At 42.9% G+C, this 13,938-nt stretch overlaps 1 protein-coding gene across 3 annotated transcripts in view; it reads left to right on the forward strand.

The window, feature by feature from the left end:
* Positions 1–13,938, forward strand: part of LOC124218834 (Protein tyrosine phosphatase 99A) — a 303,594-nt gene that overhangs the window by 106,711 nt on the left and 182,945 nt on the right. For all 3 annotated transcript variants that reach the window (XM_046625692.2, XM_046625693.2, XM_046625694.2), the window contains exon 2: positions 7,779–8,081. In XM_046625692.2, coding sequence (XP_046481648.1) covers positions 7,779–8,081 — 303 coding nt within the window. The remainder of the gene's footprint in view (positions 1–7,778; positions 8,082–13,938) is intronic.

Genomic DNA, 13,938 nt, shown 5'->3' on the forward strand with positions numbered 1-13,938 from the left:
AAGGAGCGATCGTCGTTGTTGAGATGAAACGGTCGGGCACCGTTGCAAGTCAGTTGGCTGCTAAATCGTGGATGAGAATAGGTCCAGGTACCTAACCCATTCGGTTGCAGCCCGAGTTTCGAACAAATCAGACCTCAGCCCCGATAAATTATTACCTTCCGCAAAGCTGCCGACCCTAAGTTATCGATCCCGTTAACCGGAACCGGAGCCGAAATCTGCAGGTTGACTAGTTGAACAGTGGCAAAGCATTTTCACACGAAACTCTTATTAGCTCATATTATTTGTCACTCTGTGACGTGCGAACGATCTTCTTTCACTGCTCGAATGGATGTTCGACATGCTGCTTTCGGGCAACCCTGCAGGGTGTGAAGTCCCAGTGAGTCCTTGGCTGTCTTCAGTGAGACGAACTTTGCCTGGAATCGAAGCGTCTGGAAGTCAAACTTCGAAAGTCTCCTTACGCTGCTCCAGTGCTGACGACGTTGATTGTCACCTAGGCTCGGTGTCAATCCGTGATCTGGGTGTTTGTAAAACGGCAGGTCGAACGGGTTGGCAGGGACATTGAATAAAGTAAGGACATGGTCGCTTATCCCCACGAAACTCGTGAAGATATTTCACTCAAGTCAGCCCGAAGGTCTGATCCGGGGTAACTTTACGGTCAGATCTGAATTCCATGGGCATTTATACCCAATTACGAGAAAGGGTCTTAGTTAGCAGTTACTGTCTCTTCCTCAATTTAGGTTAATTAAACCTCAAGGCTCGTCGAAAGCTGTACTCCATATCCTCTGAGCCCGAGTCGTAATATGACTTGTGTGATTGGTTCAACGTTAGTCCCGCACGTTTTTTTCCTCCTAAATCCTCGAAATTGTGATTATTTGCTATTTCGAGTGTTCGACGAACGGTTAACGATAAAATGATCCCTTTGAAATTTCATAGAAAATTAAAAAATTACCGCGCATGTGTGTTCACGCACTATGGAATCGGGTCAAACCTCGCGGATCAAGCAGGCCGATGAATTTGATGCTTTGAACCAGCGTGATCAAAGTTTTGAGCGGCCAATCAGAACGTAAAACCTGAAATCCATCCTCGACAAAGAAACGCGGAGTTGTAATGAAAACGTAGTTCGACCGCACTCGAACCTTTGAATAATACGCGAAAACCAGTGGCTGCTGGGTAATCGATTAATCAACCTAACCTAAGAGTCGTACACAACCTTTCCCACCTTTTACCCTCTATCGCTGGCGTTACACGTTCTGCTGACGCTGTCTTGGCCCAAGTCGTTTTTGGATCGTGTATTTCGGTGTTCATTTCTCCGAGTTTTACCGGCGGCAGCTCGACGTCCGTATACCTTAAACCCACATAATCCCGAGCATCGTAATTTCCAACGGCTCCCGCGGAATTTGATACCGCACATTCGTTCCGCTGACTAGATAAAGAATAAGTCCGGTCCATACCAGGTACGGCATGCCTTTTTTTTTCAGCCAACTTTCTCGTCATCCGAAACGGGGGAACTTTGTCGCTGATAAAGCGACTTGAGATAAGTCGAAGCTCACGGAGTGCAGCTCGGTGATTGAAATAAACGATGTAATTCTACAGCTACGGTAGCCGTAAACCGTATCGAAATAACAGATGTGAAAATATCTGAAAATTTTGTTGGTTTTGATTTACAGATATTCGCATCCGGGTCCCCTTCTCGTCTATTCTGATTTCCTTCTCTTTTACCTTCTTCTTCCTCCTCTTCTTCTCTTTTTGAATAAGATATCCTCTGATCGCGTGGAACGAAGTTGGCGTAAGTCAGCGATTGGAAGCGACGTCGGATCTGAATTATCGACCGGGTCTGGCGGGCCATCCTACCCATCCCCATTCCGTTATATCCATCCCGCTTCTTTCTCCCCGTCGAGTAAAACTCTAGGATCTTCCGAATAGCAAGTAGTTCCAGTATAGACACACACACAGGTATACACGCATATATATATATATATATATATGTACACATATGTACACATGTACCCATAACCACACGCGCACGCGCATTTACATACATACAAGTATGTAGGTATGTATGTTCATAATCTCGGGTATTCCACGGCTGAAATTGAAGCCAACACGAAAGAAATTGACGCAACTCGACGGCGCGTGTCTTCCTTATGTACACGTCGTCTCCCTTCTCAAACTTTGCACATTACACTCGCTCCTTCAGACTTATACATAACACAACCTATACGCGGGACGAGAATCGCCCAGTCTACAAAATCCGTTTTCTTCTTCGTTTTCATCTTTCAAATGTTTTTCTGTCGGTCATACCTATGATGCTCTCTCACCTCGGCCTCGGCAGCGTCATCGACGGTATGAAACTACGCGTTTGGCGGGTCAGTGCGCTTCACGAGCCGCGTAGGTTAGGACGGACCTGTCAAAGAGGTTATGCGCGCGGCAAAAAGCGAGGATCGAGCGTCAAAAGGTATGGAATTTATCGAAGCGTGGGGGCGGATCGATGATCCCGGAACATAGGTGGATGCAAGGATTTCACGAGAGGTTTCACCTCTCGGATAAGAGAGAGAGAGAGATATATATATATATATATATATATATATATATATATATATATAGCGGGAACTGGGAGGCCTGGAACACCCGAGGCTTTTTTTGCACCGTGGCAAATCTTGGTCGCGTAAGCAAATTATGCTTGCGCCTCTCGCCCGGCCTCGTCGACCGTCAAATCATGTTTTTGCCGAGTCGGTGAGCAGTGCGTATGAGGGATGTCACCACCCTCGCTAACCTTACACTTTACGTTATCCTTTGGCGAGAAATTTGGTCAATAATTGCCAACGTCCGATTCAGGGCTTTGCGCTGAAATCTCTCGGGGAAAAAAGCTGCAAAGAGATTCGGATATTCGCGTAAATTCCTCCGCCACTGCCCACCAAGATAATGTCCATTCGAAGGTCACGTCCAAGGTCGAACAAAGGCTCTTACCTTCACCTGCGGAGCAGCTTCGACCGTGCATCAAATGTGTTATGATAATCTTCGGAGTGAACTATGGCTGGTTCTGTGTGTATATTATGCAATAAGTATATAGGCTTTGCGGTGGAAGCTTTTTTGTACACTCGTTTCGCTTTTTCGTGGTTCATGCAAATGTGTGGTCCAGGGTTTTCGCTATTTTTTTAAGATTACGACCTTCGGGCAGAGTCCAAGGTGAGTGGCAGGTTGGTTAATTTTCTTAATCGCTACTCAGTCTGTCTATGAGGCAAGTTTCGTTCTCCTTTTTACCGTAAAAAAGTTCATCTTGAAGTGAAATGCCTCGCTCGAGTCCTGATATCTGTGGGGAGTGAAAACTTTTTTAATGTTACTCTCGTTTCCCTTTTTTTTTTTCTTTCTTTTTCTTGTTCGGTTCTACTTATGCCTATAGGTACCTATAACTGTGGGCTGTATATAAGTTTGATCTTTAAGGTTTTCATTTTGAGAAGGGGTTATATAATAATAAATTAATGAAACAAGAATGCAAGATATGACGTACAGTATAAACCGCGAACGCGGGGAGTAAAAGATAGATCAGGATGAATTTTGCTAGGTAGCTATTCATAAGTGAATGAATATACATGTGAGCCGCCTATACGTATGTATGGATTCTCCCTGACTTGCCTGCAGAACTTTTAGATGCACTCTATGAAATTAAGCCAAAGTACACCATGAATAAATATGAGCATGTTTGAAGGAAGTGGAGATAGCTGAAGAGAGTTATGGTAGAACGCATGACAATTTGGCGTCAGCGATATCCTCGACCTTTTGCCAGCGAAATATTATGCGATTCCGTGATACGGTTCTTGCAGAGAAAAGGGAAAGAGGAACCAAAAAGAATGAGACGAGAGTCGGAGGCAGAGAAGAATGGCATCGATTTTTAGTAATCGAGTCAAATGATCACGGAGAGATGGGATAATATTTGTGGTTCTTAAAGAGTCGAAGCAAACTTGGGCTATTATTAATAACAAAAGATTTAACGACGCACAGTCGATTAAATATCGACTTTGGTTAGCCGTAGGTAGTCGTTTCGGTTGAAGGCTGTGCAAAGGAACGGAGGAATCGAGGAGGGAATATGGTTGGGAAAAAAGGGGAAAGAAGGACAGAAACGGACCGTCTCACTCGCTTCTGCGGAGTGGTAATAATTTTCAATCCCATCATCTTGGGATGAAGCTCTACCTAAAGTGTATTTGCTTTCCACTCATTTCGTAAAATGTATTTTAAAGTTGGCTAAAGGTAAAGGTCTGCCCTTTCGTCGAGGGTATAAGTGTATACATAGTATACCTTATATACGAAAGCGAAGCTGTTCATGGCGGTTTCGCGAAAGATTTCAACGAAATTAAATTGAAAGGATCTTTTCACCGTGATCAGCAACCGATCCGGCACCTCGTCACCAAGTACTCAGACAGAAAAGCTTCCTTAAACATTATCCCGAAGTACCCCCTAATTTATGATCGCCGATACAGCTCCGCCGCTCGCTTGAAGACAGTGCAAACATTCATCACCCATTGCAGCAGGTCCGTGATTATCGTAATCAGCGAGTGCTCGGAGAACGACAAACACGGCAACATCCATGGTGCAAGGTAACAAGGTGTGCTCTGAACGGAGATGCGCACTAGCAAAGTCACGTGATCCCCACATGGCGTCTATTTCTGTCGTAAAAAGTACAACATAACCTCTGTAACCAATTATTTAACATTTGAATACCATTCCCCCATCAAGTAAGATTCAGTGGACGTAAAAATGAATGGCTGTTTTATAGCTTTTAAAAATGGTGCTCAAAATAACGTCATGTGGGGGAACGTGTGTCATTGGCTAAAGGTGGCAGTGATGCGCAAGAAGACACCTTATTTCCTTACACCGTGGTGACATGTTTTATTCGAGGTTTAATTTTTCGAGCATGGCAACCGTTCGGGATAAACCAAGCGAGTGAAGTGCAGTCCAAGTGCGCATGCAGTGTTAAACCCGTCAGTAGTGAAAAGTGGCAGTCGTTCGCCAATGTTGGCATTGTCGAACGTTTCGCCTCTTTTGTACCCAGTCGGCTGTCGCTTATCGGTCAGTAGCTAGCCAGCGATTGGTCGCCTTTGATCTCAAAAGAGCGGCAGAAAGTGAGACTATTAAAACACGTATTGAATCCAATCGCGGCTACGGGCTGATCGGCAAAAAGCACACTAGACTATAACGCCTGCTCGCATCTGCACACAAGCATCTCATATCCATGCGGTCGTTCTGAAGTTTGTGTGTGTGTGTGTCCATGTTCAGCCGCTGATGTCGATATGCAGAAATTCGGCGGAGTGGTGCAATGCAGTCGAGACTCCGTGGTTCCGATCTCTTTTCCGTAGCCTAGTCTACGCGTAACATTTTCAAACTTCTCGTGCACAGCATCCGATAAATTTGATGAATTCGTAACGAACTATGAAGGATTAATTATTTCAAAGCTTATTGCGTATTTTCACCCATCGATATCGTTTTCAATTGGATACTGTGGATATGGGGCATTCCGTGCTACCTCAACCAGGATTGACATGCTTGTTACGGAGTCGAGAGTATATCGCATTTCCATTACCATACAATTGAAAAACGATTGGACAATGATTTTAGCGAATTAAGCACGTTAAAGTGCTAAAAAAAAAAAAAAAAAGAATCGAATGATGAAATTATTCCATTTTCAATTTTTCAAGAACTTGAAGCAGATGAACCTAGAAAAGTGTTTGAGTATTCGTATCTCGAAAACGATTGCACAGAAAAATGAATAAAATTTGGGGTTTTAACGGCTCTAATATTACCTCCAAAAAGTTTCAACGATATTACAAACGGTGGGATCGAAACCTGGTCGAGTTGGCCGAAATGCCCCATAGGAGGCATGGGAAAATGGGCACAGGTAAATTGTTGAGTGTGGGACGTGTGCCCGCACCTTCCTTCGTAACGCGTATCCTATCGATTATCGAGTAGCGTTCGTTGGATGGAAAAAGCCTTTGCCAGTAGCCACGCGTACTAGAGAATGAAAGAGAGGCGTCCATTGTGCCTAGCTTGGGGGACACAATGCCTTTTTGTACCTGTTTTCGATGTGCTTCAACCCATACATGCCTTCCATGTGACAGACTTTGGATACACGGACCTCTGGTGCGCGTTATTACGAGGATATCGATTCCATTCGCTAGCGATAGCCTGGTCCTCTCCGCAAAGTGGTTGAAAAATCCCCTTCCCCCTTTAGAATAAAAAAAAAAAAACAAACAAAAAATAAACGGAAACAAAAAACGAGTGAGAATTATCATCATTGCGTCAAGCAGACTGGGAATAGGAAAAAGAAGCAAAAAGATCATCTCCATAATTTGTGGGATTTGTTGGTGTTCGTTTTTTAAACGAAGATCGACCACAAACAGATCCACGATGAAGTAGAGTTTGAAAGGCTCTAATATCGCGCGTGACGAACCCCCAGAAGAGAAGGAAAATAATGTATTCCTCCGATAATGAAAGTCGTCTCTCTCGATCCTCTTTTCTCTCTTTCTTTCTGGCCAACCAATTTTGGATGAAAAGGAAGAAAAACGTAGTAGAAATCACGCTCGGTCGCTGAGTGAGGCCCTCAAGAGGGTAGGAAACCAGCCGTTCAAAAATTTAATCAGCGAGGTAAACATTTGCGAACACCGTGGTCAGGAGTTGGCCAGATGTGAGTTCTGGGGGAGGGAGGGGGGGGGGATGATAAAACCCATCGCCGATCCAGGAGCTTGTAACACCGCCGAAAGACGGTTGTGAAAAAATACCAATCGTTGAAACTGAAATTGAAAATATTTGAAACGCACTAGTTTGGTGGGGCAGCTTTCGTCCAGAAGCTACATCGATTCTTCCGGCAATCGTGAGAGAGTCTCGGGGCGAGGAGTGTCCGACCAATCAGTGAAAACGACTCGATTTAGTTGCCGTAGGGCATCGCGCGATTTCGAAGTCGTTCGGGAATCCAGAAGGAATCGGTTCCTCTGGCAGATCTTATTCGCATCCCGATCACGTTTCGGTGTCCAGTCGTGCATCCTTTGACCACCCCGTCGATGTCCGGCTTTTGTAAGACAAACAAAGAAAACGGCACAGATTTAGTTACAAAAATTCAAACTCGTACAACCACGGATTCGTAGACGACATTCAAGAATCGTCTGATGGGTGGGTAAAAAAAAAAAAAAAAAAAACCAGAGGCTTGAGTCTTTGGGTCAGGGAATATATATTGATCGATTGATTATTCGCAGTGATTCTATTTACACAAAATTACCGAGACAAAGTGGTGAAACTTGGCGAGCTGAGCAATAGCTGAGCGACTGCGCAGGCGCGAAATAATTCAGCACTATTGGTCAGTGCAATCGTGACGCGGTTATACTTTCATCTACAAGCCAGGGAAGCCAACTTATCTACTCGAAACGTGGCACAAGATGTCAAAATCTCCCGAACGGAAATTGTGTTGTTACGATGACTCCCAGCAGTGATTAAGGAAGTCAAGGTAGTTAACAATAAAACTTAGCCAAGTCTTCCCGAACCGTTGCATCATTCATTTAATATCTGTTTAACTTGAGAAATTCGCATAACCTACACAACCCTTATACGTTGCGTTTGACAGCTGGAGAAGTTAGAGTTGGCTAGCCTGCATTAAACTTCACAAAGCTTACGCATGCGCATTCGAACGCTCAGTCTGCTAAGTTTCACCATTTATATGGCTCGGTATAAATTTTTCTGAAATTTCTTTGCACTGTGCCGCATTTCCTGATAGAATTCCCTTTTCGATGTTTCAGACGTGACGGTGATACCGCTGCAGCCTGTGAACGCCGAGGCTGGTGGAAATATTTCGCTTGCCTGTCCAGGTGTCACTGAGCAATCGCTTGTCCTGATGTTGGAATGGCGAGCGAACGGAGCGCAGATACTTCAGTACAGCAGCAGCAGCACCACCGTTTGGAAGCACCGTAACAGAGTCTCCCTAATCGCCGACAATTTCGCCCTCTTCTTTCATCCCGTTACTTCCGTTGACAGTGGCGAGTACTACTGTCTTGTCAACAACCGTCCAATGCCGGAAGCCATCGTCAAGCTCATGGTTCAAGGTAAGTGAAGTTTTTCCCACTACTGCGATACTGTATTCAAAATTGAGTTCCGATCAGTTTTGTCAGAAAGTTTTTACAGAGGTGTGAAAAAAAAAAAATAAGTAACTCTCAATTTTTATCAACACAGTTCAGCGATTAATAATCAGAAACAGGTTACCTTATCGAGTACCGTTCGTTAACGCCACATACCTATACGGAGTGATTATCTATAGACAGAATAGTCCGTCGTCTGCTATGGCTTAAGGCAAAAGTGCTACAGTCCGAGGGCAGTTGTTTGCCAGGGCGACCAACCGTCACGAACCTAACCTCAAAAATTTGGACAGTTTTCACTGGTAGTCGTGTCCGACACCGACAGTCGCGCTTGTTTGACTTTTTTGTTAATGAAACTTGAAAAAATCACCCGACATCGATATTAGATAGCATGAATATATTTTGAAGTGAAACTCTATGAGTTTATTACTCGGCTCTTACGTAAATTGTTTTTGCGGTCAATTGTATGGCTGGATGGGAATTAGAGTTTACGAGATTTGTATGCAATCCATCTGTAAACAACATAAGTTATAATTTATTATAATTGAGTGTATAAAGGTAGAGTTTTTTTCTAATAGCTAGTTAATTAACTTCACCTGCACTTGTGCTTTGGACACTGTTTTTATCACTCGACTGTACACGTCAAACAACTTTGAGCTGCATATAATCTCTCTATGATTCTAAAAAAGCCCCGGATTACAATTAAAAAAAAAAAAATCCCTAGAAAGTATCCTTTCATATGATGAGTTGAAATTTTCATACATGGAAGTAAAAATGATGGAATATATCGTAGAGAAGTATTTTTCCAATTTATCAAATGACGCGCTCGCGTTATTCCGTATCTTTTAATACCCATTGCAGGATGAAGTTCACCAACAAGCAAATTATGCAGCGCGGGTTTTACTCTCCTGTAATCTTTTCCCCCGCGGTGCCCGTTCCAGGCACCCCGGTTGGTTGGTATCGCGTTTCAGAGTTTGCGAATTATCTGGTAATTAGCTGCTTATTACACTGCGACTCGCGAGATTCTCGGGAGGAAAACTGCTGGTTTGCAGCTTTGCTAGTTCGTTTGTTGAAGCAGTAGCAGCAGCAGCTTCGCCACGTACATGACTCTATACGTTGCTGCCGTTGTGTGAGACTTTAAGCTCTCGTGTGGATTTCCTCGAAGTCTTTATCCTTCTGAAACCGTTTCCGGAAAATCTGGGGTTTGGAAATGTAAAACTTCTTCGTTGGGCGTATCGGATAAAATTGAAGCAGGCCTTCCTGAGATGAAATTTTATGCCACGGTAATCTTTTTTATTATTTTCAGTATGTGAATTTGTTCAGGGAAATTGAATCAGAATTTTCCTCAGACAATATAAAATTCAATAATAGGCGTCGAATTTTGAAAGATTTAACCACGAAACGAAGAATCAAGCTTTTACTATCATCTCGACTATTTAGACCATGAAAATCATCCACAAAATCATTTGCCTATGGATTTCTGGGTGTTGGGACGTATCAAACCTAGAGTTAATTAGATTTTGAATCATCTCACGGTTGTATGCGAAAACATTCTTTTCTTTTTCAACTGGAAATGATGCAAATCTTTTAAGGTCGAACAGATCTTTCGAAACTCATTTTAATCCAACATTGATAAAATTTGGTGAATTGACTTGGTGATTTTGTCTGAGTCAGAACGGATCAGAATTCGAAACAAATCGGTCGAGTTATACTCGAGTAGTTTGCAAAGATGCAAATATTTTTACCGAGTTTTTCATACCTGAAATCCTGAATTCAGCCACATTACTTTTAATAATTGTAACAACCTGACATTTAGTTTTTTGTTATTAACTTCGTTTTATCGACTCGTTTCTTCCTAGACTCGTTTATTCACTTTATACCTAAGGAGTTATATTAGCAATAAATGAAATTAAAGTCGGTGCTAATTGCCTCGCGCGGCACTAATTGCGGAAGGAGTTGTCAGAAACAGGAGATTTATTACAAACAACCCCCCTCCTCGATGAAAATTTTCCCTCCTTGCAGAATAAACGCGCGTTAGGAAGTATAAGTCAATGTAATTCGCGTCCCCGGCCAGTTTACCAGCCGCAATCGCGTCGGTTGGATTAACTTTCCAGACACCGGGATGAAGCTGCCGGGTTTTCATCTTTTTTTTTCTTTTTTTTTTTTTTTATCCTTCCGTTCCCGTATACGCCGCGCGACACTTCGGCGAAAAGTCAATAAACTCCGTTTCTATTACGACGACAACATTTTTCAAACTTTTTCCGTATTTACACCGATATCAAAATCAGCTGTTGCGGTTAATTTAATTACAATTAAATTACATCAAATCGAATGAAACTTCTGGTTGGTGCGTTTTTCGGCCTTCTTCTTCTTCTTCTTCTTCGTCTTCTTTCGATGCTGACTGGGATTTCCCCCGTTGAAAAACTTTCTTCTCTAGATGTCTCGATTAACTTCCGAGTTACAACTCTCAACTTTTTCTGCCTCTTCTTTTTCTTTATGCCCCCCCCCCCCCTTCCCCCCAACCTCGCAAAAGTTCCGAAGATTAACTTACATTGTACTCAATGATTCAACCAGCTGTGCAGAAATAATTACAATTATGGTCGAACAGTTCCTTCTTGTCCCCCCGTTTTTCCCTCTCTTTGAAAGGATATTTTAATACTCGCTCTCCTTATTCGTTATAAAAATCGAATTTCTCATTTACCTCCGGAATTAGATTAATTATTAGAGACAGCTAGGTAGCTCAGCTCTGGATAGATAGCCGGTGGATCGGTTTGCCGAGAGCCCTCGACCCATTTGCCGGAGCTCATTCCTCGCGACAAGCGACCAACTTATCCCGAACTATTCGACCTCGAACTCCGGGGATAGACGGGGCAGAATTTCAAAATGGAAGACTCGCTTCGGCGTCAAGATAATCGAGACTGTCTTGTTTACTTTCCTGAAATTGTGCCTTCCCATCGCATCGTCGGATGGGAACGATTGGATTTTAATCTGCGCTACGGGCGGGAATTGAGGAACAATCTTTGGCGGGAGGACCGGCGGAAAGTGGGAGTGGAAAAGGAAACAAATTTTAATACAACAATGTTCGTCCCCCCATTGTTGCATCAGACGCGTGGGTGGAAAAATTCGGAGAATTTTTTAGCGGGGCTGATCCTTGACTCGCGAGTCGTCTAAAAATCATTCGGTTCGTCGCCATTTCTCTCGAAGGCTAAGGTTTCTCCCCCTGCTCTTCATTCTTCGCCCCTATCTCTTGTTTCTTCTTTCTTCCTTTCTCTCTCTCCTGCAGCATGGAGTGGATGGCAGGGCATGAAACCTTTTCGAGTTCCCTGAGCTTCTCTTCCACGACCGTGGTTGCAGCCTTTTTTACCTTTTACCCGTCACTTTTCCTTACCAAAAGTTTCAATCTTTCCTTCAGACTTTCGCGACCACGGCTGTGTAACTCTTGAGTTCCTCGATTGAAGCGGTACTTTTTTTTTTTTTTTTCGCACAAAACCTTCTTTATTCTTTTGCACCTCAAGAGAAACCGAAGGCCGGAGAAGACTAAAAATAAAATCTACACGAATATTTTATAAATATTTGTTTTCTTCGTGCACTCAGGAAATGTGAAAGGAAAAAAAACGTGAATTTCCGAAGGTTCCGGAAAACAAAGCTACCCTGTGTTTTATTTCACGATACTTGTCATGATGTTCAGATTACAGCCGTGAATATCGGATAACATTTAGTTCCGTTCATGTATCTCAGGTAAGGGTACGATTCTTTCAGGATAGAAGTATTTAAGGTTTTACTACACCGTTCGATATCGTGGTAAAGAAGCAGTCGGTACGATGCAGAATTAGAGTGGCTCTGTATTTTCTACATAGATATATGTAGATAGGTAGATACATACATACCCATGTACACGTATGATATGTGTATAGAGAGAAAGAGAGAGAGAGAGAGAGAGAGAGAGATAGGCACATACACGTAGCTACGTATCGACAGAGTTTCTCCATTTTGAGGGATGATGTCTTTATCTGATGCTCCGAGCATACCTACAGGCACTCGATGAATAGATGCCTATATTTGGTACCATGCGCGTTTCGACGTTGCTGAGTATTCCCCGGGGATGACTATGAGGATGAGGATGGGATTTTTACTCCCCCGCAGTGCAATGTCTGTTACTCTAATATCTATCGTAGTATTTTAATCGTGGATTGAACGGCGTTACGCAGCAAACGACCCCCACATCAAAGGGAGGCAAACGATGTTTTTCATGGGCTATCCGGAGATTAATATCTCTCAAGCTTGTACGAAATACTTGGTGAAATATTTTTCATCCTTATTTAATAACCTTCGAGACGCGTCGATGTTTCCTAGATTTGAACTCTAACCTTATTACGCGTCTGATGAAAGATGAAATAGGAGAGTGAATTTAAAATGGCGAAATAAGGTTGCGTTATGGAAATTCTGCGCCGTTGAGTTCTCACCGAATGTCTCCGGCTTCCAAGGTACTTTATAAACCTCTTGCAAGAGCGCGAGTAATAGTAGCAATATCGAAGCAATGATCCCGGAAGAGGTTTTGCGGGCGTAAAATTAGAGGGGAGGAACTTTCGGTATGGGCGCCAGGGCGAAAACTTTCTCGGGACAAATATTCGGGAGGGAGACGAGAGAGAGAGATAGAGAAATTGGGGGAAATGTAGGCGGAAGGTGTATTATATCGAGCTTGTCCCACGCTAGTGAGTATTTTGGTGGCAGCGGTGGGATAATGCGAGTATACAGAGTTGAGACTAGCCCGGCAGTTTGGCAGCCGAAATTTCCCTTTCCAAATGTAAACGAAACGGGTTCCTTTGTCCAGGGTAAAATCCGCGAGATGAAATTGTTCCGGGAAGACAAACAGAGTTTGGCAAGCAAGCGAGAGACAAGTCAGTTTGAATGAAAATATCTCGGTTTTAAACGTAAAACGTGATTTGGGGCAAAATTTTCGTTTCGTTTAAATTTACCCAAGGATCGACTTGATGTCGATGAAGAAAGCGCGAAAGAAAAGGAAGAGAGAGAGAGGAAGACAGAGAGTAAGTAAGAGAAAAGGCAAGGAAAACATCTCACAGTAACACAAATAAAAACGTTTATTCACATTTATGGCATGCGGTTTACCCCGAGTTGGAAATCCATTCTCCCGCAAAGCTTGGCTCAATTCATTCGACTGCAGGAGCAAGGATCAGGACGAATTTCAATCGGAGCAAATATTGAACGCTGACAATCAGCGTAACTCGATTTCGGGATGCAAAAGGGACCGCGTAATTTTTTTATTTTTTTTGTTTCCAACAGTAAAAAACCCACCGATAAAACTATAGCAGGTGAATTTCAAAAAACTCGTTGAAACGTTTTTCTATGCATTTAAGTTGCCGACGCATCAGGAATGGACGAATTTTGTGAACAGCATCAGAAGACTCAGATGCTATCAAAATAATATATTTTTGAAAATTAAATTAAGGTGAATAATGATTGCCAGTACGTCGGGAATCATCCAAGAAAACTCGTTCGAAAACTGGTTGAGTACCCCAAACCTTGAAACTGGTCCAATATCGTGAAACATTTTCCACAAATCACGCAATATAACCTCAATATTATAGCTTTCAAGTAATGGTAGATTCCGCAACTAGTGCATAAAACAGGTGATTCCCGCACGTGTTGCGGATACTATTTTTCCTAACTGGGTGTGCAAAATTTGATTTTCGAGGACACTAGTGCGGAAATGTACTACTTGGCACACTCATTTGGGTATATTTTTAGACCATTCGTCGTCCTGATGTTTTTTTTTTCTTTTTTTGTTAAAAAATTTCGAATCCGTGCC

Source organism: Neodiprion pinetum, chromosome 5 (assembly GCF_021155775.2).
Source record: "Neodiprion pinetum isolate iyNeoPine1 chromosome 5, iyNeoPine1.2, whole genome shotgun sequence".
In the NCBI taxonomy this organism is placed as follows: Eukaryota; Metazoa; Arthropoda; class Insecta; order Hymenoptera; family Diprionidae; genus Neodiprion; species Neodiprion pinetum.